The 21,533-nt window shown below is 34.6% G+C and overlaps 1 protein-coding gene and 1 non-coding gene across 4 annotated transcripts; one reads left to right on the forward strand and one right to left on the reverse strand.

The window, feature by feature from the left end:
* Positions 1–118: 118 nt before the first annotated feature.
* TRNAL-AAG (transfer RNA leucine (anticodon AAG)) lies at positions 119–199 on the reverse strand. Its single transcript has one exon. It is a non-coding gene; the product is annotated as a tRNA-Leu (tRNA).
* Positions 200–1,808: 1,609 nt separating this feature from the next.
* On the forward strand, positions 1,809–14,110 carry LOC130807838 (uncharacterized). Of its 3 annotated transcripts, none has more exons than XM_057673191.1 (5): positions 1,853–2,205; positions 3,454–3,554; positions 3,774–3,887; positions 13,655–13,738; positions 13,884–14,110. In XM_057673191.1, exons 1-5 carry the CDS (start codon positions 1,983–1,985, stop codon positions 13,938–13,940), a joined length of 579 nt encoding a protein of 192 aa, XP_057529174.1. In that variant the 5' UTR covers positions 1,853–1,982; the 3' UTR covers positions 13,941–14,110. The 3 variants fall into 3 exon arrangements, with proteins under 3 accessions (XP_057529175.1, XP_057529174.1, XP_057529173.1); XM_057673190.1 differs by having other exon boundaries at positions 1,863–2,205; positions 3,451–3,554; XM_057673192.1 differs by lacking the exons at positions 13,655–13,738; positions 13,884–14,110 and adding an exon at positions 10,425–10,743 and having other exon boundaries at positions 1,809–2,205; positions 3,451–3,554.
* The last annotated feature ends 7,423 nt before the right edge of the window (positions 14,111–21,533 follow it).

Below are 21,533 nucleotides of genomic sequence, written 5' to 3' on the forward strand. Positions count from 1 at the left end.
CCTCATGTCTTTAAATTATGTTGCTGTAAAAAGTATGCTGTATATTTTCCTAATTCTTACATGTATTGAAAGAAGACAAAATCTGCATAGCAATTTAAAAAAAAAAAAACAAAAAATGTGTTGAGAGTGGGATTTGAACCCACGCCCTTTCGGACCAGAACCTTAATCTGGCGCCTTAGACCAACTCGGCCATCTCAACTTGTGATGCTTTTGGTTGGTTTTACATTTTAATAAATATAATTTTATTTTCATTTACCTTTTCTTTTAAAGAGAACAAAGAGAAGTAAAGGAGAAATAACATAATGGAAAGTTGCAATAGAATACGTTTAAAAAAATGAAATTAATTTTATTTTTATTGTGTTTTGAAGTACTTTATTATTTTTATTAATTATGTAAGATTTTTTTTTATAAAAAGATAATGTATTTGAAAATAAAGTATAAAGTAAGCGGTAAGTGCATAAGGGAGTGTATATTTTGATTTTCGTTTATTGGTCTCTCAAATTTCAAAAAAATTGTTAAGTCAAACAAGCATACTTAATTTTATGGGAAATTTCATATGGTAAGATCGAACTTTTATGAAACGCTAGTAGTAGCACTTTTGTAATATTTTCCCACATGGTAGCATCCAGTTTATGCCTTATCTAACTGCCGTAGTATTTTCCGTTAAATTCTTGTCAATTTTCATTTATCTCACCGTTTTGACGTTTTTGCCCTTATCAAGTATTGGTTGTTGTTTTTATAATTTGCCCTAAACTATTTTTCTGCTCTCAAATGTTTAATTTACTATTTTGATGTTTAATTTACCGTTTTATTCATTAGAGCTCTCAAATATTGTAACAATTTTATTTTCATTCAAATTATTGTCTTTATAATTTACCATAATGAAGTACATATGTATTAGTGCTAGAAATGTATCTTTTGAACTTTATAATCCTAGTTAAGTACATTAAGTGAACATTATGGCTTACGTAATATAGCTTAAGGCACCTTTGTTAAAAATGCCAATAATTTGAATGAAAACAAAAATTATTACATCATTTGAGAGCGTTAATGAATTAAACGGTGAATTAAATGTCAAAATGATGATTGAACATTTGAGAGCATAAAAATGGTATAGGTTATAAAGATAACAACCAACACTCAATAAGGGTAGAAACGTCAAAATAGTAAAATAAACGAAAATTGACAAGAATTTAACGAAAAATGCTACGGCGGTTAGATAAAACATAAATTAGATGCTACCATGTGCATAAAGTGGATGCTACCATGTAGAAAAATCTTACAAAAGTGCTACTACTGGCATTTCATGAAAGTTCGATGCTACCATATGAAATTACCCTAAGTTTATTAATTATTTTCGTAAACAACTAGCTTAAACAACCAATAAAAATAATTAATACTATAACTAATTAAACAAATTAACTAAAGAAGTCAAAAACCATGGCGAATTTGCAAATACCCCCAAGTAATAAAGTAAACTTTGTTTTATTAAAAAAACTCGCCAATTTAATAAAAAGTATTTTTTCCGTTCCAATTTACTTGCAATGTTTGCTATTTCACATAGTCTAATATACTAATTTAATTTTAAATATCTCTAATTATAAATAATAAAAAATTATAAAAATTTAATATTAATATTGTTTACATGAATCAAACAAGATCACTGTACTTTAATCTATAAATTAAAAACTAATCACAAATTAAAAGTGATAAATAATTAGTGTCTTTTTTATGAATTTTCCAACTAATTTGAAATAATCTATTCAAAAGTGACTTAATAAATTATAAGGAAAGTGGGGAATTGTCATTCTTATGTTTGGATAATCTGGGAGATATTTTTCAGCATTGCACATATAAATTTGTAAGAGAAAAGGAAATCCAGATTCAAGATCAGCCTCATAAAAAAAGCCAAAAAAAAAAAAAGTGAAGAGAAGCAAGCAAGAGAAAGAGAATATCACTGAAAGAGGCAAAACGTCGAATACATGGCGTGCAGGATAGTCTTACGAACGGTTTTCTCTACGGAACCATGGCTGCTACCATCTTCTTCGAACCGATTTCCTCCCATTAGGCCGTCCCAGGCTCATCATCAGCTGAAAATGGGTTCGGGTTTTCGGGATAACGAGACCCATTTCTTCCACAGGCTTAGTTGCTCTGCTCAGGATGACCAAGGTCCCCCGCAAGAAGCTGTTCTCAAAGCCATTTCTGGTATCAAAGTTATCTTTTTAATTTCTGGGTATTTGATTTCTTGAGGTTGGTAGTTAAAATTTTGATTTGATTATTTGTTTGTGAATTGTGATGGAATATAAAAGTTTGATGTTTATATGTTTGTGGGTTAAATTATGCCGGTATATATGGTAAATTTGATTGTTTTTCATGATACAGGTTGTTAATTGAAGAAATATGGAGAAATCCATGGATATTTTAAATGAAATAGTTGATTTAATCCTTGATTATATTCCTTGGTTTGACACTTATGTCTATGTTAAGGTAGCAAATCTTAAAAATCCCTTTGTAGTTACAAAATCATAGTAAGGTGATTATGTAAATGTAGTTTTTTATAGTGGTTTTATAGGGAAAGCCCCATCCTAATGTCCATGGGAACAGAACTTAATTCCAAACATGCCTTATAAATTTCGACTTCCACCTATTACTTCCTTTCCAAGTGGATACAAAGAGAATTAAATTTTATGAAGGAAAGGAGATGTTTGGGGTTGCACAAGCATACCATGGATATTTGACATGAAACATTCAAAACAAAACGAAAATGTATCTCGATTACCACCATTTATTATCCACTACAAAACGGGTTGTGAAGTTTTTGTGTGAAAAATCGATGCCATTAGGCCAAGTAATACAGTGATATTTTCTGGTATGATTGGGGCTAAATGGAATGCAAGACAATTCAATTAGTTTGAATTGTTTAAGTATGAAGCAAACTTGCCAATATGGTCTATCTGAAATCATTTGTGATGTCATTTAGAGTGTGTTTGGATTGAAAGAAATGAAGGGAAAGGAAGGGGAGGGATTTGGAGAGATGTGAAATCACTTGTTTGGATAACAAAATGGGAGGGAATGGAAGGGATTTGGAGGGGAGGTGTTTGGAGGGAAAATACGGAAAAGTTTTGTTAAGAATACAATCTCTCCAAAGGTGGAAAGATTTGGAGGGAAAACACTTGTTTTCCTTCCCTTTCCCTTCTAAACAAACAAGATACACTCCCTCCTTACCCCTCCCCTTCCTTTCCCGTCCTTCCCTTCCCCTTCCTTTCCTTTCTTCTTCTTCCAATTTTGCTATCCAAACATAGTGTTAGTTGGAGGGAACTGGTTTAATGATAGTATTGTGTGGTGTGGGAACTGGCTAGCTTTTCTCCATATTTGTCATATTTTATTTGTAAATTATTGATTGATTGCCTAAAACTTATTAGAGTATGTCTGTCTTCGTTTTTGTTTCAGAAGTTTCAAAGACGGAAGGAAGGGTCGGACAAACTACAAATGTTGTCATTGGAGGGACAGTAACTGATGACTCTACCAATGAATGGCTGGATTTGGACCAAAAGGCATGTTTTGTTTGTTTTTTCTTTGATTTCTTTTTTATTTCATCTGAATATTAAGAAAATTGGGGCCATCCGTTATCGTGAGTCGTGACCATTAATTGTTGTCATGATGAGGGTTGGAGTTGCTTGCTTTGTGTACTTGTTATGCTTGTGGAGTTGAAACATCCTCAGACCACGTTGGGGCTGACTTTGCAATAATATATTTTCTTTCTTTAACTATAGGTGAACTCATACCCTACAGTAAGAGGATTTACAGCTATTGGAACTGGTGGCGAGGATTTTGTTCATTCAATGGTCGTAGCTGTTGAGTCGGTCCTTCAGCAACCCATCCCCGAGGTAAGTCTTATGAATCAGTACCACACTTTTAGCTGTTAATTGACAGTTTAGTAGTTATGTGAGAACATTGTTGTCTTATAATACTTTATGCATTTTATGTCTCGTTCATGTACATCTAGAGTAATATGTAACAGTGTAGAATATGTGATATCATATTGAGGCTATCATATTGGTCCTCCTGAAGGTATAACCATATAATGAATCGATATATCTCATTTTCGTGCAATTGCCAAAGGTGGAGTTAGCATCATATATTCTGATAGGCTGCTTTTTTCTTGGTGATATTTGTTGAAACTGCACACACCCCATTCTAAAACCAAGGAGTAGTCCATCAAACTTATATATTTGTCAACCTCTCTTTATTAAGTTGATGTGGGATCGCATGTGAGTTATTATTCAATATTTAGAGTATGTGCCTTTTTTTAGGAGGCTTGATATTTTTGACCCATACAATGTCCGAGGGTCTGGCTTATTGGGATCTTTTTGAGCTTGCTAATATTTGCTCTTAGCGGTTTGAAAGTCTAGAGATATTAAACCATGTATTTTAATGAGAGCAAGGTTGAAGCCATTCTTGACTGGTGGTTCTTTTCGTGCTTCTCTTAGATGCTTGGATTTCATTGTATTCATAATTCGGAGAATTTTAGAGATGTTCAGCCATATGCTAAAAAACTCCTTCTTCCAGTCGTTTCTCATGTTAGGTAGTTCTGGAGCCAATCTATCAATTATTTTCATCTATCCAATGACTGAAGTATTATAAGCACAAAAGGTTCAACAACTTTAAACCAACCCTAAAAACCCGCATTTGGGGCTCTTATTGAAACTTAGATATGAAGACTTGATCTAGAATTTACCAATTAAAGCACGTTCACATGTTGAGACTTGATAAATGTCAAAATCCAAATCAATTGTAAGTAAATTAAGTTACTGGATATTCTTTAACTGAAAATTTCTGTCAGTGGTTTCCTGTGATTATTGTTTGTTCCAGATTTTTCTTAGTTCCGTTACCTATTATAGTGTTGAGTTATGCTAGTTCTCTCTTTTTCCTTATTTGTACTCCCTTTGGCGCACCTCGTTTATCAACTACTAAGCATTACTTCGCTAAGTGGTAGATTTGTTTCATGGCTGAGTAGTGAGTACTCATGAATCATCAATCATAGCTAAAAAAAATTTTTTGAAAAAAGAATTGTTACTAATGTATATATGCATCAAGTAGATTTCATCCCAGAAATCCAGTCCGCTTGATGACCCCCTTTTGGTAAATGATTGGTTGTTGGTAGCTACATATCTAAGTGGTGTTCCCAACCTCTATTTGGGCAAACCCTACAAATTTTTTTTTATACAACTCAAACCTTTTATGTACCTCAAATCATCTCTTTGGCGGAATTTCTATCAAATAAGCTTTTGATCCAATTACGCTTGGGTAGACGCGTGAAATTGGATTTGAAACGAAGATGAAGGATATTCCAAGGCTGATATGCAGCGTCTTGACAAGAGCTGGACTGCCAGGTCTCCTCTCAACACAACCCCGATGCTTTCCTTTGATCAATCAATGGAATGCTCAGTGTTCTTGGATAGAGTGAAGTGTAATCTTGAAGGCTGATCAAGGGTTTACACATTCACGAAGGGCAAACTGGCCCTAAGTAACCCAATTGCAAAGGCAATTGAAGGAAAATTCACTCAAGGAATTTTTCTGAATTTTATTAAAAATCAACTTGTCTTTTACAATGAATGATTCCCCTATATATAGGACTAATTTACATGATCAAAGCAAGGAAGAATCATAAGTTTATGCAACTAACATAACGGTCGTATTGCCTCGTGGTTTACACGTGCATATTAAAAGAAAAAACAAAACAGAAACTAAAATACTCTACAATATTTTCAGACTAAAACGGGCGACTGGATGACCTTGGGCTCACATTTTGAATGACTTCCCATGCTTGGTATTGGACACAGAGTCTTGATGGAGAGATCCTTGTATGAAGATTCCATTTCTACCCTTTCTTCCTCCTAGGATACGAGTATCCGTTCTGGAAAGCTCACGAAAGGAGGGCTGGTCAGCTGTCTTTAGGTGCAGAATTCTGACAGTTCATCTTGCAACTGTGTGACCTTCAACCTCTTTTCTTGGTGTCTTCCTGTGATTGTTAGAAGGAGTTTAGGGTCTTGATAGAAAGGTCCATGTAGTGAGATTCCATTTCTATCTTCCACGTCTTCCAAGATACAAGGGTTAGCTCTGGACAGTCCTTGCAAGGTCACCTGGTCGAAGGTTTTTCAAGGGATGTCTGTTTGCTCTGTTTCTGTTCTCTGTTGTTGTTTGCTGTTCTATGGTGCTATTTGCTGTGGAATGTGTTGTCGGTCCTTGCTTGTGTTGTTTATGTTCTTGATTGTGATGCTCATGATGGTTCTCATCTACATACATGTCTTCAAGGTCAGCTTGTATTGAACCATGTGCTTAAATGTGATTGAAAGATGAACATGACTTGGGAGATGCATGTGCATATGGTTGAACAACACACGTCCATTCTTCCCCTTATTGCCAAGCTACCAAGATCTGAACCAATATGGTTCAATCCCTCCTTCTTGGAAAAAGAATTGTCCTCAATTCTTGACCCTCTCTTTGCATGCTTGAGCTATCTAAAGGTGACACAAAGCTGTTCATTCGTGCAGCCCACTGGTGCTACTTGATCTGACCTGAGCACATACCCACTGTAATGGCACACTGATTCTGCACCTACCGTTTATGGCTGTCAGAATACAAGCCTTATTGATCTGCTTCTGAATTCTAGTGTTGGGCTGTTCTGCACAACCAACTTTGCTTGCTGTATTATTGCTGTTGATCCCATTATTCAACCAAAGTTTTATTACTCGTCATTTATTTACACTAACATGCTTGAATTAAATTAGGAATCAGGTTCCTCATGACCATTACACATGTAAGGAAGAATGCTCTTGCCCTTACTTGCATAATGAACCACACCCATATATTAAACAAGCTTACCAAGAAGATTAGCTTGCTTGTATTACCAAGGCGACACTCTACTTGCTGCATTTTCCCCTTTTTAGAAAAAGTTCTTCCTCGAATTTTTGTAGGTTGAACCTCTACAAATCTACTAACATGAACAAACTCCACAAAGTGTGTTTGTTTATCCACATGATCAATGTGAACAACATGATCAATGTGAACAAACTTTCCCTCCGTAGCTTGCACAACATGTGAACTAGTCCTCAAACTTGAAGGATAATTCACCACTTCTAAGGGTTGAATAAAAGAATCAACATCCTCAACATTAGTTGCCTCAACGGTTTCTTCAAGATCATCAACAACCTCTACACATGATGCTTCAACAATCACTTCACTATCTTCCACAATGGACGGTTCTTGATTGTGATCAAAAGAAGAAAACAATGGTGTGCTTTGTGTATCAACATGCTTGGAAATGATCTCAAATCTAATCCTAACCGGATCAACATCAGGATTAAACTCATGAACAATTACCATTTTAGAATCCCCATGTTGCTCTTGCAATTGTTGTTGAAATCTCAGCTTTTCTTCATGAAGTTCAAGCCTCCTCTTCAAGCTTTGCTTTTGACTCCTAACATCTAGACCTGTCAAACAGGTCGGACGGGTCGGGTCGTATAAAAATATTTTCGGGTTCGGGTTGAACGGGTTTAAAAAATTACGGTTTCGGGTTTAGACTACCTCGTTTAAGACCCTAAGTTGTCGGGTTCGGGTTGACCCAACGGGTTTTGCACTTTTTTGAAAAAATAATTTACGTCAATGATAATATATTAATATGTACCTATTACGATAATATTTTAGTATGTACCTATTACGATAAAATTGTAACTTATATAGAGTACATATCAAAAGTTGCATGAAACAGAAAATAAAATTAGTTCAACAAAGTATGACAATTACAATTTAATAAACTTGGTCATAGTCTACTATTTGATAATCTAATAAGACAACATTTACTAAAAATCATCATCTTCAAGAATTTCAATTCCGCTCTCTTCTACGCCGATAACTTGAGGTTCTTTGTTTGGATCCCGCAAAATCGGAATTTCAACACCGTCTTCAAGAGAATTGTTATCTTCACACAAATAAAAAACGAACTATTTAATTAGCTATGAATCTCTTTATTTCTCAAAATGCAAAAAAAGAAAGACAATTTACCATTTTCAACATCATATCCATATAGCCAACTTCGGGTTGTGACCAAAGTCTCGGCACTCTCCGGTAGTAAGGAAGCTCTCCATTTTGTTAGTATCCTACTTCCCAAGCTAAAACTCGACTCGGAAGCAACAGTAGTAATTGGAATACTTAACAAATCTCTTGCCATACTTGCAACTTGTGGAAACCTTTTAGCATTATCCTTCCACCAACCAAGAACATCCAAATCCGACAAAGGATCCAATTTATGCTCACCTAAGTAGTCATCTAGTTGTGTTCTACCTTGAGAAGAAGAATTCTCATAAGATGAAAACGCCTACAAAACAAGAGAACTTCTATTAATAATTATTGAATAACAAATTTAAGTACAACATAATATCAAAAGGTTAAGAATGAAAACTTACAGTAAGACTTGCATTCCCGCTTCCAACTCTAGTACAATCAAGGGGAGAAATATCAACTTGTGAATACTCTTCAAATAGCTTGAAGAGACTTTCTTTCACTTTCTCAGTCTTATATTCAGCACTTCTACCATCTAATTGCACAAAACAAAACTTCACATATTGAAGTTTTAAGCGAGGATCTAAAATGGCAGCCATGGAAAGAATCATGCTATAGTTTTCCCAATACTTATCAAATTTAGCCTTCATGCCCTTCGCCATATTGCTTATCGACTCATCCTCAATATTACAATAACTCAATATGAGAGACTCAATTGACCAGACATTCATCAAATACAAGTTTGCTGTTGGATAATTCCTTCCCGAAAATTGCTTGGTAATAAGGTCAAATGGCCTAAGTAGATCACAAATTTTTGCAAGTCTAGACCATTCTTCCTCAGTTAAAGTAGAAGTTGATGTATCCGATCTTCCTAACCTAGAGAAAACAACTTTGTATACCAAAGCCCTTTGAATCATCATGAATGTAGAATTCCACCTCGTTGGACAATCCAACAAAAGACCTGTAGAACAATCCAAACCAACTCCAGAAACACATTCAGCAAATTTCATTTTCCTAGCTTCCGAAGAAGTCCAATGTCTAACCAATTGCCTAATTTTACTCAAAGAATCACTAACACATTTCAATCCATCTTGAACAATCAAGTTCAACACATGAGCACCACAACGAACATGAAAATATTCACCATCACATGGCAAGCTACCAAAAACAGAAAGACTATCTGCCAACAAGTCTTGCATATTATCATTGCATCTAGCATTATCTAAAGTAATGGAAAATATTTTCTTATGTATTCCCCATTTTTTCAGATTATCAAGAATAGTATCATGTAACACTTGAGCATTATGAGGAGGAGGAACATGACAGAAATTAAGTATCTTGTTGTGCAACTTCCAATTCTCATCTATGTAATGAGCAGTTAAAGAAAGGTATCCTTGACCAACAATTGAGGACCACATATCCGATGTCAAGCAAATCTTTCCAGGGATAACATGTAATGCCTTTTTTAATTGTTTTCTCTCCCTTTGATGAATTTTAATAGTCCAATTCCTAGCTGTATTTCGACATATTGGTTTACAATTTTCATTTAAATATGTATGGATATCCCTATTCCCTTCATGCTCAGCAAAAGTGTAACTATATCCATGCCTAATGATAGCCAAAGCAACCTTTTGTTTGTACTCAATAGGATTGTATTTCAAAACAGGCTTAGCTTTTTTATCTAAGAGCATTTGACGAATATCACAATTATCACGAGCTTGACAAGATTCAGTGTGACGTCTAAAATTAGTAGTACCATACATTGAGTCGGCAAAGATAGGTCCTTTATTACAATACTTACAGTAAGCTCTTGGCCTCTTATCAGCGAATTCATCACCATCGAAAGTATTGTAATGGTCCCAACAATCTGATGTCCATTTTCTCTTGCGAGTTCCGAATGTTGGAGTAGCTTCTTGCCCAATGTTAGGAGTCTCAACATTTGTTCCATAACTTCCATCTGTTCCAGGATTGTTACTATCATCATTTGGCTCAACTCCTACAAAACAATGTAGATTACAGGTTCATTATATTAGCATTTGGGTCTAAAAGTGTCATCATTTGCCTTTGAAGTTTGATTTATGCAGATGTTGATCAATTTTAATTGTTTAGCAGAAGTTTTCAACATTTATTGAACTTCCTTTCAACTTGTCCTCATTGATAATATAAACTCCATTATTGTTTTTCTATAATCGATCTTATAATATATCCCATTAATTTTATCAACACATGTTCATGTTTCTATTATTAGGAGGCTTTAACAACATTTTTGAACAAAAGTTATGTGAAGACATATCATTAACTGCAAATTTTCTCACTATTATTTTGGCAGTATTTTCCTGATGGAATTTTCTCTTTAATGATAGCTAACAACAAGGATGAGGGAGATGGAAACGAGGAAAGCGATACAGAGGAACTTGCTGAAGCAGAGGAAGAGGAGGAGTCTGACTTGGACTTAGCTTGGAAAATGCTTGATCTTGCTAGGGCCATTTCGGAAAAGCACTCTAGGGAGACAATGGACAATCCAAGAACAATCCAAATTCCAAACTTTAAACTTGAAAAGCAGAGCAATAATCAAGAACAATCCAGATTCCAGAACAATCCAGAACAACTTAAAAAGCAGACAATGAAATTTAAACAAACAACAATTAAATTTAAGCAAACAACAAACAACAATCCAGAAAATACAGAGACTATTATCAAACAACAAAAACCAAGCACCAAAATATAATTAAATTTAAACAATTTCTTCGACATTGTTAAAACCTCGAAGAAACTGGAACCTACACGCCCAGAAATTCGCGAGGAATTCGAAGAAAACAGCGATTCATACTGAAATTGCCAGAATCCGAATACGCAAACTAAAATTAACTACAAATCAACAAGTAAACAAATGAAATTGGTACTTCAAATTACCTTCTTGAGGAGTGGGAGATGATGAAGAAGAAAAGAATTGTCCAAGAGGTGATGGTGAACAGTCTGAACACCCTTTTCGTGGGAACGGAGGGCGGCGGCGGCTACTACTTGAAGCTCGACGTCCCATAGATTTAGGGCTGATGATGACTGGGAACGGAGATGATGACTGAGGATGAAGAAGAACTCTGAAGAAGGAACGATCGCCTGAGGAGTGAGGTGTGACTTGTGAGGATGAAGAACAACGCAGATTAGGGCCGGCTGGATGAAATGAATGAAGCGCCTTTCTTTCCTCTTTTAATTTTTAAATTTTAAGGGTTAAACCCGACGGGTCAGACCCGACCCGACCCGTTTTTGACCCATTTTTTGCGGGTTTAAAAAAGCGGGTTAAACGGGTCACTTTTTAAAAATATTTGTTCAAAACCCGCTTTTTGCGGGTCGGGTTTTTTGGGTTTAGCGGGTCGGGTTCATATTTGACAGGTCTACTAACATCCACCAATTGTTTAAGACAAAGACTCAATTGAGTCCAATCCCTTTGACGGTAACAGTCCACTTTCAACATTTCAAGCCTTTTCTCTGTCACATTCAATGTTGCTAGCTGAAGATTTTCAAGTGTACACTCTAGTTTATCCACGGATTTATGTATGTTCATGTTTTCTATCGTTAATTTCATATTCTAAGGCTCAAGAATCTCTCAAAATTTTAAGTATGAGAGTAAGGATAAGAGTGAAAAGAAGGAAAAACAAAGAAATGAAGTATGGAATTTTTTGTGCACAAAACAGAAAGAAAAACAGAACCAAACAGCCCCAAATTCAGAAATCAGTATGAAATGTTTGCTATTGAAAACCCGAACAAACCAACTCCAAGTATGATGAAACTTGGTGACAACACACCTCAAGATGTCTACAAACACCCCAAATTGGAAATACTCAAATGCGTGGTCTAGTTTGATCACAATTCAAAAATTCCTCCAAACATCCAATCTGAACTGTTTTTGTGACCTTTGGTCTAAAACACTTGCGCATCTTTTTTTCCACAACTCCAATGACTACACGAAAATACTGAATAAAAACTAGACTCAAAAATACCCAAAATGAAAAAAAGAAACAATGAAAAAGACTCAAAAATGAAGGAGACACAATGAAAATACAGAAGACAAATATAAATGAGACTCTCCTGTACTTTGAGAAACAACAATGAAATGGGTCAATCAAGAAACCTATGAAATGTAAGAAATAGGGCACAAATGATATGGTTTAATGAATTTAGGATAGATATTGATAATTTGGTGAAAGATGAGAGCAAAATAAGAGAATCTTGATAGGTTTTCGAAGACAACTTACCAAGGTACTCGGATTTCATCAGTTTTGGGCAGTCTGTAAAGAAAAATTCATATCTCCTTAACCACAACACCAAATCCAAAGATTCCAAGGCCAAAAGTTTCCCAACTCAACCCCAAATACCGTGTAAAAACAGTTTTGAAAACAAATCACAATACGATCCCCAAAACACTACTACTTTCGACCCCAAATGCAGTCAGTTTCTGACAGCTTCTGTTTCTTCTTGTTTTTGCGACTTTTATCTGTTGTTTCTCATCAAAACCGATTGAATTTTGAACCCCAAGGACTTTGATCAAACACTCCCGATGCCTGTTTAGGAGCCTCAGGGAGTCGAAGATTGTCTTTGGTACATGAATTTTTTATTATTATTTGAAAATGCCAAAACAAAAACAGCGTTTACATCTTTATGAACTATAATTAGCTTCACATTTTTGGCCTAAGTTGATAGAGCTGAATTGGTGATTGGTGTTTACATCCTATCAACTAGATTGTGTCCATTTAAAGATTCTCTTTTTTCTTGTATTGATCTTAAGTTCTTAACCTTTTCTTTGAATTTTTTTTATTACGGGGTAAGAAGGGAGCAGAAACTGATATTCCTGTAGGTGGTGAGAATCGAATTTGTCAACGCTGGAAAGTAAAACCATCAAACACTAAGTCAACTCATGAGTCTCATTTCTGTGAACCTTCATACTTTTTGTGAGAGATAATAATGTTCCATTTAAGTATGTCTTTGTATTGGGGAATAATCTCTCTGGACTCAAGAGAATAAATAAGTTATATACGGACATATGGTGTTATGGCTACGATTGGTGTCTGATTGAATGTTGTTCGAGCATTTCTATTACTTTCCCCATTAATCATAGCTTCTAGAGAGCTATCAAGCTCAAGCAAGTTCTAGTTATGTTTCTTTATTATCCCTTTGTTCATCCTGCAATCTAGGAACTTTCCATATGCAAGTCCTATATTACTCGGGATTGGAGTCCTGTTCGACTCAGATACAGATGCGAGTGTGTGTCCGATTTGACTATCTGATGTCTTAGTTTCAATACGAACTTAATTGAAGTTTCAAGTGTCTTACCCAGATCGGAGTATCAACATATTTATTTAGGCAAAATAAAGAGTCCAAAAACATAATCCAAGACAATTGATATTAGTGCAGCCTTTTAGCTCTCCCCGGCCTTTGACTTGTGCACGATACTTAATTGATAACTCTAACTGCGACTATGTATCCTTTTAGTTCTATTACAAGAAATTGTAATTTGAAATCTGTAAGGCAATTTACATTGTTATTCTGCTTTCCTTAAACCTTTATCATCTAAACTTATGGGATTACTTGTTGATAGGGTCAAGTTAAGCAGAAAACATCGTCAAGGGGAAAATACGTTTCTGTAAATATTGGCCCTGTGCAAGTCAGTTCTAGCGAACAGGTTTCTCTCTCGCTTTCTCGCCATTCTGTATAATGAATTTAGATTACTGCATGATTCGGATCTGTAGCAATACCTTCCATTAATGGAATGTAAAACACCGAAAGAGGGCTAATTTGTGTCGTTGTTGTCTAATTAATGTATACAGGTGCAAGCAGTTTACAACGCCATGAGAAGAGACGATCGAATGAAGTATTTCCTCTAGCCTCAATTCTATATTTCTATTCTCTTTTTTAATTTATACTTTTATTTATATAACCCATATCTTTCTCCAGCTCTTGTAAAAAAAAAATAATTAAAAAAAAATAAAAAAAAATGTTATATTACACTATTAAGTGGCTATTGTGTATATTGCTAGTATACTTTTTTTTTCAATTATTTTGCCTCATTTCTTTTTAGTATGGAAATAAGATATTGGATATAGTGGGTTAAAGTATTATGATATTTAGAAATAAAAGAGGATATATTGGGCAAAAATGATGAGGTTACATATATAAAAATTATAAATAAAAATAAAAAAATTTATTATGGCAAATGAAAATGAAAAATGAGTTAAATTAAATAGGAGTAGAATAGAGGTGGTGTTAAAACTTGAAATCTAAGTCCTAACGTGTGCTCTCTTCATTTGTTGATTTTTCATCAAAACTACATATGTGACCAAATTTGACTTCTTTTTTGGAAAATGACTAAATACTTGACCTGTTTTCTTATATTTTAGAAAATTTATGAATTCTATTTAATTTACAAAGTGCATAATCCAAAAGCGTTAGGAGTTGCAAGTTTCACTAAAACAAAATTGAAAAAAAGCTAACACCCCCTTTCAAAAAAACGTCTCAAAAAACGATTGAGATGAAAATAAAAAAATGAGTATAACTGATAATAAATGAGTATATTAAATATTTAAATAAATTTCAAAAATAAATTAAATATATTGACAAAGTAGTTTATTAGACAATTTTAGCTTATTTGATGTAAATAGATTGTTGAATGGTCAAACTAGCAAATACTAATATTTGTTAAACTAGCTTGTTGAAACAGCTTACTATTAAGAATAAGTTGTTTTTGAACAAGCTGATTATAGAAGCGGTTTCAAAATCAATTGGTCAAACCATTTAATAGAATTAGCTGGTCAAATTAGCAATCAACTACAGTTATTAGTCATTTGTCAAACATCTTTAAAAAACATGGTCAAAAATAAGATTGTGACAATTTGATGGACGAAAAAAAAAATAGAGAGAGTACGAAGTACGAACAGTAGAATGTTGAAAAGTATTCAATGAATTGGAGAAAATTTGAACCATTAAGCGAAAAAGAAAATTAACAAAATAAATTAACTTCTAAAAATATTTCAAAAGTAAGCGTGAAAATCTCAAACCTGTGGTTTGGAGCTGTTCGCAGTTACTAACTACGAACAGCTACTTTGTCCTGTTTAGCTGTTCGCAGTTACTAAGTGCGAACAGATAGTTAATATTTTTTTTCCTTAATTTTTGAGTTGTTATTTGTTGTATTTGCATTAGAGACATTAGAATAAGTAATTACAAGTCAATGTATGTTTCAGGAGGCATGATTCATCGCCAAAACTTCGATCATTCGTAAGTGAAAGCTTGGAGGCTATGATAAAGTAATTAAACATATATATTCAACAAAATATATACAAATGTTTGAAATATACAACTGAATAACAATATATATATATATATATATATATATATATATATATATATATATATATATATATATATATATATATATATATATATATATATATATATATATATATATATTCGATCCAAATACACAAAAGTTAAACGTTAACGCTCACGACCCTCATTTACCCTATCCAACTGAGTTGGTCTCCTACGCCTCCTATGATAGTAAGAGCCTAAGAGGTGTTCGGGTGTCGCTCTGGCAGTGGAGGGGATTGGTACAGTGATGGTTGTGATGGCCCAGCCTGCGAGGTCCTTGCAACGTCAACGTCAACGTCAACGGGGTATTAACTCAAGTTAATATGTTATATATATATATATATATAACATATTACCTTGAGTTACAGGTTCTAGTGTTGTGACCTTCACTCCCACAACGACGACAATTAGATCGTTTCTTTCTACCCTCATCCATTTCATTGGGAATTCTCCTAGACTTAGGCCTCCCTTTACCCCAAATTTGATTGGGATCATGTCTAAGTTCAAAGCTCGTGTATTGCGACCATGACCTCTTATCGATCATTGGCATAAAGTAATGTTCGTATGTACTTGCATAACTTTGAGATGTATAGCACGGATCCACGAACCTCTCATATGAAAGGTGTCGTTTGATGCAAACAGCAAGTATATGTGAACAAGGAAGGTGGTATATCTCAAGTTTGTTACATGCGCACTTCATTTGATTCAAGTCTACATGTTGAATCTTACCCCCCCTTGGACGATCCTCTAGTTCCCCTTCCAGTCTTAACTTCAAATACACCACTTCTATAATCAAATGTGATTATGTCATGGAAATTTGCCATCTCAGTATTTCTATTGATAATCCTAGTGGCATGCGTTGTGTACATGTGTCCTCCAAGTAACCATGCGCTACCACGTTCACGTCTTTGATCAAAGTAGTCGTTTACCAGATAGAAGGTGAATTCAACAAGTGTTGTCAAAGGTAAGAAATGTACACCCTTCATCACATAGTTGAAAACTTCAGCTAAGTTCGTGTTAGTAACGCCATATCTATGACCTCCATCATGACACAACGACCACTTAGACATATCATCCACGTCATCAATCCAGAAAATTGCCTCTCGTTTTGCAGTCACAATTGCCTTTAAACCATTCATTACCTTAACTTGTTGTCTTTGCTCAGCTGTTTTACCAAACAACTTCTTCAACTGAAGATTACCCATAGCACGATTGAAGTTGCTAAGCAAATGGCGTAAGCAAAACCTATGATAAGCATTAGGTGGTTGCCACTCCAGCTCTTCCATGGTTGCTAAAATACCCGCGTGTCTATCAGAAATAACGCATAAATCCATCCTCTGTGTGACATGCTTACGAATACAAGCCATGAACCACGACCATGCACTTATATTCTCCTTCTCTACCAAGGCAAAGGCCAATGGGAAGATTCCCTTATCACCATCTTGGGTAATGGCAGTCAATAAGGTATGACGATATTTATCATACAAGTGTGTGCCGTCAATGGCGATAAAAGGTTTACAATAATTGAAGCCTTCAATGCAAGGTTTAAAGGCCCAAAAGACACGTTGGAAGGTCCTAATATTAGGTCTCACATATACATCCGTGTCATTGTCCTTCTTAAAATACCACTCAAGTACTAACCCGGGGTTGGAATTAGGGATGCAGGCGGGGCGGGTCTAATAGGAGACCCGCCCCATCCCCGCCCCATCGGGGCGGGGATGGGTCCCGGTTTGATGGGTCATGGGGCGGGTACGGGTATAAAATTCATACCCACCGCGGGGATGGGGATGGGGATGGGTTTTAGGTGTTACCCGCCCCATCCCCGCCCCGCCCCGCCCCGCCTCACGAAATGTACAAATTTTGAGAATTGGAATACCTTAAATTATTTTTCAAATTTCTGAAAACCTTGAATTATTTTCAAATTTTTTAAAAACTTTAAAAACCCCGGTTTATATTTCTTTTAAAAAAAAGTTTCAAAACCCGGTTTTAGGTGTTATTAGTAGCATTCTGTGCGCAACATACACTGATTTGGCCATTTGAGTGTACTAATTTGTATAGCATACAGTAGCATTCTGATTCCATAAACATTTTGATTTTGTGTACATCAGTAGCGCCATTCTATGCACAACATACACTGATTTGTATAGCATATAGTAGCATCATTCTGATTTCATGAACATTATTTAGATTTATGTGCACTAATATTTATAGCTGATTTGTCCATACATACAGTAGCATATTTGACTCCATATTTGTATATACTCAGTTGAAAAACATTTTGAGGTATTATGATTTTTCATATTGAATTGCGTTAAAATTATTAGTGTTTTGATGTTATAATGAAGAAGAAGAAGGTAAATGAGATTAAGAACGGTTTGTATACTGATTTTAAACATGTATATTTGTTTGAAACTTTGATTATGTGTTCGTTTGGGACTTCGGATATATGTTTGTTTGAATTGAGACTTTGGATATGTGTTTTTCTTTGAGACTTTGGAGTTTGGATATGTATTATGGGTTTTAAGGCCCAAATAATTGAAAATAAATATGTGACACAGATGGGTATTTAAGCGGGGATTTAACGGGTGGTGGGGCGGGTAAAATGGGTATTAGACGGGGATGGATACCCAGATGGGGATGGGGATGGGGATGGTATTAGGTACAAACCCATCGGGGCGGGGACGGGGAAAAAATTATACCCGCCGCGGGGATGGGGATTAATTTACCAGATGGGGATGGGGATGGTAACGTCAATACCCGCCCCGCCCCGCCCCGTTTGCATCCCTAGTTGGAATGTCGCAAAGCTTCTAAAAAGCGTGGAAGGAGTGAGTAAGAACCTTCCCATGTCCTGTAAATGGACAACAAGGCTTGTTGTTTTGCACACCATGCTCGCTTATAATTCACATCCACACCAAAACGATCTTTAACCATCTGCCGTACGAAAGATACCTTAATGGATGGGTCTTTAGCAACACAATTTCTAATGACATTGTTAATGACAGAAGATGTCAGGTGAATGCGTCTATTCGAAACAGTGTCACTACCCAATACAAAAGAACCATGCTTACCCTTATAGGTAACAATACGCCATGAAGATAAATAAGAATCAAACGTAGTCCTAAGTCTCCACGAACAACCCCGCTTGCACTTCAAGGTAAGGAAAGTTTGGTTCGAGGTCTCCATTCTGTACTCCACATTTCTGCGAATATGATACACTCTGATAGCTTCCAACAAAGCTTCCTTGCTATCAAACATCATACCCTTCTCAAACTCTCCGTTTTCGATGTATGTGGACAGAGGGTATAAGGTGTAGGAGGAATGATTATAGGAATGTTGCCTAGGGTCATGTCATTTGCTAGCGCATCCTCATCGACATCCACATCGTCCTCAGAAGGATCGTCAATGAGCTCATTACTCTCATTATCATCATCCCAAGGTTCCATCTCAGCAATTTCTTCTAAGTTAACCACTGAATCAATTGGAACTTGATTCGTAGGGGGTTGAGAAAAAGTACAAGATGCGGAAGGAACGAAAGGATTAGGAGTTTCCTGATTTAATATAGGCATAGGAGTAGGAGTAGGATTAGAAGCAACTACTTTTCCTAATGGTACTTCTTCTACGTATAACTCCAAAGAGGGAATTTGGGTGGACTTTGAATGCTCCCACATAGCATCTATAGCCTCATCATCCTCAACAGGAAAGGCAAGCAATTCTCTACTAATGTCATATTTAAAGCTTATATTTACAGTACTTGTAGTAGGGTCCAATCTAATCTTAGAACATATAAAACGTTTAAAGTGGTTCAAATCCATGTTCCAATTGCAGGCAAACAACTTACGTCTTTCCCCAATATAATGAACTTTGGCACTACGTTCTCGAATACAATCATTCCAAAAACATACTATAATCACGCGAAATGATGCCATTTTCTACATTAATACAAAGAAAATCAACATCATCATCAACTTCATGCCCATACAAGTACATTATATTCATTTGATTATAATCTTTTTTGGTCTAAAAATTATTACTAATAATATTACTTCATTTATAATAATATTATCAACATTGAATTCAACTAATTCAACAACATTACTTCAAAAAACAACATAAAGCTATAAAAACAATTAAAAATTACCTTCAATACTTATAGATGATTAAGAATAGTCTTGATTTAACAACTAGTAACCTACATTTGAAAAAATAAGCAAATTTGATTATAACCCTAAAAAAACTACTTATACACCAAAAAAACGCAAACAAGTTTACCTTTAAGCAAGCTAGAGTATTCCACACTAATTTTAAAGTGTCAAATTGAAAGAGGAATACAAGAATTGATGGATTGAATCAATGGTTTTAGAGGGAGAATGTCGAGTATGAAGGTAGTGTTTTGAAAAATGGGGAAAAAACAAACTGATGCGTGTTTTTGTGCAGCAGGTCTGTTCGCAATTAGTAACTGCGAATAGCTAAACAGGACAAAGTAGTTGTTCGCAGTTAGTAACTGCGAACAACTATTTTGTTCTATTTGGTTGTTCGCAGTTACTAACTGCAAACAACTTCAAATTACAGATTTAGAATTTTCACATTTACTTTTGAAATATTTTTAAAAGTTAATTTATTTTTTAAATTTTATTAAATTTTTTTGCTTAATGATTTCAAATTTGAAACTCTCAATGAGGTAATCTCTGATACACGGACACGCCAATTGGCAGACGTGTCCCGTGTCGGACACGTGTCGGACACGGACACGCGACGGACACGCGAAAATCCGTGTCCGACACGCCAAATGAAGTGTCCAATATTTTAATATTTTTTCGGACACGCGGACACGGCTAGGACACGCAAGGGACACGGCAAGAGTGAAGGACACGTTTTAAAAAAAAAAAATTTAATGTGATTTTTTCTTAAGAGTTCAATTCTTAATTGTGGTTTTTTAATGTGTTTGTAATTTGATTTTTAAATACTCATGTTGTTTATTTGGTACTTATTTGCATTTTATGTGATTTTTATGTTTTTAAAGTGTTTATTTACAAATATCAAATGAAAGATTGTAAAATTATCTTTGATTTGATATATTTATTATATTACCGTTTTCGTGTCCCCGTGTCCGCCATTTTTAAGTTGGCATTTTCCCATACCCGTGTCTTGTCCGTGTCCGTGTCCGTTTTAGTGCAACCTAGGAGGTAATAACGTGCAATGAACGTAAAAAATTGAGTAACAAGTGACAGGAGACACGATTCATATAATCACGGATGACTACATGTATTAAATTTTCGTACTTCAATGTTTTTAACTATTTTAATGTTAACGTTACTAAATGTTGACTAGCACATGTATATTCATACAATGTGATTGTGAATTATGTAAAAATAACAATAATTTTTTTCAAAAAAAAAATTAAAAAACTCATGGTACTTGGATCGATGTATTATACTTTAACCGTTTTATTTTGTAATTTTGTTTGTTTAGAAAATCCGTATACAAAGAAAGAAATCTATACACTATGTTTCAAGAATAATAAAAGACAAAAGTTAAAATTATATCAACGTGAGATATCATCGGCCATTAAATATAATTTTTATGTATTTATATTTGATTTTAAAGTATGTTATTAATAGTAATAATATTTAATACTTTTATAAATGTAATAGTTATTTTTGTTAGCAAAAATTGATGTTATATTTTATTAAAAAAACTCATAATTTCGTATTGTACAAAGGGTAGAACTATTTGCTCTTTTATTCAAAATAAAATTATAAAAGTATAATTATAATTATACTGCGCACAATGCAAAATATGATATAATGTACGTAGCGTATATACTTGTTTAGAGTGAAACGAAATAAAACTATAATGTACAATATATTTTTAAAATTTTAATTTCTTAATTTATACAAATATGTCAGAAAATTTGATAAAGTAATGCATTGCACAGACACTATCTAAAAATTTGATAATGACGTGCATCGCACGAGCACTATCTAGTGTAACCAACAAAATAAAACAGAGGAGGCAGTAGATAAAAAAAATATAAAACATTAATAATATTAATTTGAGTTAAAAATATAGTTTAATGTAAAATTTTCATTTCACTATTAATTTATATATTTATT

The sequence above is a fragment of the Amaranthus tricolor genome, chromosome 3 (genome assembly GCF_026212465.1).
Source record: "Amaranthus tricolor cultivar Red isolate AtriRed21 chromosome 3, ASM2621246v1, whole genome shotgun sequence".
NCBI lineage: Eukaryota > Viridiplantae > Streptophyta > Magnoliopsida > Caryophyllales > Amaranthaceae > Amaranthus > Amaranthus tricolor.

Bases quoted from the DNA above. Each gene is read 5' to 3' on its own strand.
- LOC130807838 (XM_057673190.1), top strand. From the start codon at position 1,983: ATGGCGTGCAGGATAGTCTTACGAACGGTTTTCTCTACGGAACCATGG. The intron at 3,555-3,773 runs GCATGTTTTGTT...CTTTAACTATAG, and splicing joins GGCTGGATTTGGACCAAAAG to GTGAACTCATACCCTACAGT. The intron at 3,888-13,654 runs GTAAGTCTTATG...ACTTGTTGATAG, and splicing joins TTCAGCAACCCATCCCCGAG to GGTCAAGTTAAGCAGAAAAC.